The sequence below is a fragment of the Capsicum annuum genome, unplaced genomic scaffold, assembly GCF_002878395.1.
Source record: "Capsicum annuum cultivar UCD-10X-F1 unplaced genomic scaffold, UCD10Xv1.1 ctg47025, whole genome shotgun sequence".
Classification (NCBI taxonomy): domain Eukaryota; kingdom Viridiplantae; phylum Streptophyta; class Magnoliopsida; order Solanales; family Solanaceae; genus Capsicum; species Capsicum annuum.
The window spans coordinates 107-4,456 of record NW_025854642.1 but is presented as its reverse complement, the minus strand read 5'-3'; the positions used below and the strand labels follow the sequence as shown (position 1 = coordinate 4,456).

The window sequence follows — 4,350 nt, the reverse complement described above, 5'->3', positions numbered from 1 at the left end:
TCACAATCCAAAAAGGGCACTTAAAAAGGAATGGAGGGAGTAACAAAATGCTGATCTATTAAAGATTATTTTGTGTGCAAATCAAAATAAAAGTTAATTACCTAAATTAAATGCACAGTAAATACTGTAATTTCCAATTAGGACATGTGCTAGAACTATATAAATTGCAATCAATGTCAGATGTGTGCTTCGAGTTTAACTGCCTGTTATTACTATATTAATGTTTTACTTGGAAGAGAAGCCTTTCAAAGTTATTATGTCAATCAGTCAATCAAGATTTATGGCATAAAGATGATTTTCCATCATCACAACCTCAAATAACTCATACACTTGGATCATTTGTGTTTTTCCTAATGTAACTTCTTAAACTTTTGTCTCTCATAAACCTGCTGAAAAAAAAATTTGCTTCTCTACTTCATTCTCTGTAATCCTTACTTTTTGCATCTATCAGAGGAGTATATATTTACTCTCTTTCTTTATATTTTAAATTTTATGTTTGACAGCCGGAGCACCAACAACTGATTGTTGATGCTGGAGCTTTGCCTCATCTTGTTAATCTGCTGAAGAGGCACAGAGATGCTCAGAACTCTCGAGCAGTCAACGGTGTTATTCGGAGGGCAGCTGATGCAGTCACGAATCTTGCTCATGAAAACAGTAGCATCAAAACTCGTGTTAGGTTAGTTTATTCTTATCTGAAAACATTGTTATTGCAGTATCTACGGAAATAAGACTTCTTATTCTTACTTCATCTGTATATTGTGACTATAGGATAGAAGGCGGTATCCCACCACTTGTTGAGTTGCTTGAGTTTGTTGATTCAAAGGTGCAGAGAGCAGCTGCAGGATCCTTACGAACGTTAGCATTTAAGAATGATGAGAATAAAAATCAGGTTAATGGCTTACAAAATTTATCTTGAATATCTGTATGTTCATATCTTCTATTTATGTTAATTGTGTGAATTGATTGCAGATAGTGGAATGCAGTGCACTCCCTACGCTTATACTGATGCTTCGGTCTGAAGATACTGCTATACACTATGAAGCAGTGAGACTATCATTTAATGTCATGCTAAACTAGTAAATATAGTAATATCTAATAATACCTAGGATATTGGCAATTCTTCACGTGGTAGTCATCCACAGAACTAATTAAATTGTCGGTGGCAGGTTGGAGTCATTGGAAATCTAGTGCATTCATCACCGAATATCAAGAAAGAAGTTCTTCTTGCAGGAGCTTTACAACCTGTAATTGGGTTGCTTAGGTATGATCAACTCTCATTACTTTTGAGCAATCCGATCATATCAACATTTCTGGTAGCTGCATTATTATTTGCAGAGTCCTGTAGAAGGACCTACCTGTGTAGTTATATGCTCCCTCTTCTTTTCCTGTGTAGTTTGTTCAACTATAAATCTTGTATGCCAGTTCCTCCTGTTCAGAGAGCCAAAGGGAAGCTGCTTTACTGCTAGGACAATTTGCAGCAACCGATTCAGATTGTAAGGTTGATTAAACTAATGAGCTCTCTTACTTTCTTACATGGTGAAACTCTTTATTTAAGTAGCATTATTGAGCTGCTTATTAATTTTTACACATCGTATAATCGGTTTGAAACTCTTGCAGATTCATATTGTTCAAAGAGGTGCAGTTCCACCACTAATTGAGATGCTACAATCTCCAGATGCTCAACTTAGGGAAATGTCAGCCTTTGCCCTAGGAAGGTTGGCACAGGTAATTCCTGTTGGATGAATCTTGAGTAGTACATCTTTTATTATACGTTTCATGGTAATTTTTCTACTCTTTCAGGCATAGGCTTTTTCAGATTTATATCATTTCCTCAGCAGTAGCTCTGCTTTAGATGTAGATAAATGATATGCGCCTCGCTATCTCACAATTTTTTGGTGCATGTTCTGCAGTTAAACAATAACAGTTGCTAAGAGCAACATTGATTCAATTTTAATAGCCTTAGAAAAATGGAATATCAAGATACTGTGATGTTCCTACCCATAAAAAAAAGAGATACTGTGATGTTCCTAATCTTATGTTACATGAGCATTTAAATTCTTAATGCCCATTTGGATTGGCTTTTGGCTTTTGACTTATAAGCCAAAAAGGCATAAGTTAGAAATCCTAACTTAAAAGTTATTTTGGCTTAAAATCTATTTCGGCTTAAAAGCACCTAAAATAAGCCAATCCAAACAAGCTCTTACTCTCTTGGAAGCTCTTATTTAACTTCAAATGTGATGAATGAAGGTGCAAGAACATTTGCTTCTCTTCTTTCTCATAGCACTTTATTTGATGTGTGGATTTAATACCCTACGTTGTTGACCGGATGTTAGTGGTTACATGATGTTCAGGATGCACACAATCAGGCTGGTATTGCTCACTGTGGTGGAATTATCCCATTGTTGAAGCTCCTTGATTCAAAAAATGGATCATTGCAACATAATGCTGCATTTGCTCTTTATGGGCTTGCTGATAATGAGGTGTTGCATATCACCAGATCCAGTGGCGGATCCAGCTCATAGTGAGGGGGTTCATCCAAACCTTTTTCGGAGGAAAATTATACGATGTATACAAGCTTAAAATTATTTTTCATGTATATATAGTTGACGCTGAACCCCCTTCGACTAATTATTTTGTTCACAGTTTTCGATTTTGAACCCCCTCAATTAAGATGCTGGCTCCGCCATTGATCAGATCATATATGCTTTGATTATAATCAGTTTCGTGGACTTACATGCTTCATTAGACTTACTGTGACTTTCTGCTATAGGATAATGTTGCTGATCTTATAAAGGTCGGTGGTGTTCAAAAGCTTCATGATGGAGAATTTATCGTCCAAGTATGGTCTCTTGAAATCCTTTCTTTTGGATTTTATGTTTTCTCTCAGGGATAAGTACCTTTGTTACCTTAAAGGAGTTTGCATTATTCTCTTTTTACATATTGTCCTGAGCTCCTAAATTGAGTTCCCGACTATGCAGCCAACTAGAGATTGTGTGGCGAAGACATTGAAGAGATTAGAAGAAAAGATCCATGGTCGAGTGAGTTTCTATTGGTTAAATTATTTGTTTTTGCCTTTGGATGACGTGAATGCGGTTACCTCCCTTCTCCACATTTTAGTTCTATTTTTCTCAAATTTCTTTTGTTAAATCTTATCGTGTTATTGTGATTATTAATATCTTTCTCCTTCTTTGGTAGATATTGGGTCATTTGTTATATTTGATGCGCATTGGGGAGAAGGTTATTCAGAGACGAGTTGCTTTAGCCCTGGCCCATCTTTGCTTGCCAGACGACCAAAAAACTATTTTCATTGATAACAATGGTGTATATTGATTTAGATTTGAGAATGATTTTTCATAGGTTCTGGTTAGGCAGTGCAATAACTATTCCTATGTTTGTTTATGCACTTGTAGGATTAGAGTTGCTTTTGGAGCTCCTTGAATCAACAAACTTGAAACACCAAAGAGATGGCTCTGTAGCTTTATGCAAATTAGCTAACAAAGCTAGCTCACTCTCACAAGTCGATGCTGCTCCTCCATCCCCAGTGCCTCAGGTTTGTTTATCCTCGTTTTTTCCCGTTCTGATTGCAGTATGAAGATTCTTCAAATTTCTTGCTTCGAGCAGGATTTAGATTTGTCTTTGACTGTTGGTTTATGTTTCATTTCTCCACTTCTATACGTGTACTACTTAGTAGTGGTGGAGCCAGGATTTTCAGTAAAGGGTTCACAAGTGAACATAAGAACTAACCGAAGGGGGTTCAATATTGACTATATATATATAAAAAATAATTTTAACCATGTAAATATAGTATAATTTTCCGCCGGGGTTCGGATGAACCCCCTATATAAAGGGTAGCTCCGCCCCTGACCTACTAGGGGCTATCAAAAATGTCAAATTTCACATTTATCTTCATAACTTCTTGCAACAACAACAACAAACCCAGTGTATTCCCACAAAGTGGGGGTCTGGGGAGGGTAAGATGTACTCAAACCATACCGCTACCTCCGAAGAAGTAGAGAGGCTGTTTCCGATAGACTCCCGGCTCAAGCTAAATGATAATAACTAGTGGATGGATGACATAATAAAATCAGGAATAAGAAATAGTAAATTGGAAATCAGAGAAATACGAAATACGAGAAAATAAAAGCGACCCGAAAAAAGAAAATAGGGACTAAGACATAATACATAGGGCCCCCACCTAGTCGTACCATACACACACAAACCAAGGACACCTATATACAAGCCTCGGATTACTAACCCGGTTGCACCATAACACCCCGGATTGCAAGCTACAACCCACACACTCCCATTAGCCTTCTACCCTTATTCATGACCTCCACAACTTCCTATCTA

At 37.1% G+C, this 4,350-nt stretch overlaps 1 protein-coding gene across 3 annotated transcripts; it reads left to right on the top strand.

The window, feature by feature from the left end:
• Positions 1 to 503: 503 nt before the first annotated feature.
• On the top strand, positions 504 to 3,550 carry LOC124885380 (ARM REPEAT PROTEIN INTERACTING WITH ABF2-like; the record flags this gene model as incomplete). 3 transcript variants are annotated; one of them, XM_047403698.1, is given in 11 exon segments in its annotated part: positions 504 to 676; positions 769 to 889; positions 970 to 1,044; positions 1,167 to 1,261; positions 1,423 to 1,498; positions 1,618 to 1,725; positions 2,352 to 2,480; positions 2,771 to 2,839; positions 2,979 to 3,038; positions 3,196 to 3,319; positions 3,411 to 3,550. In XM_047403698.1, coding segments are annotated over 11 exon segments (1,170 nt in total), but the record flags the coding sequence as incomplete, so codon positions are not given.
• Positions 3,551 to 4,350: the final 800 nt, after the last annotated feature.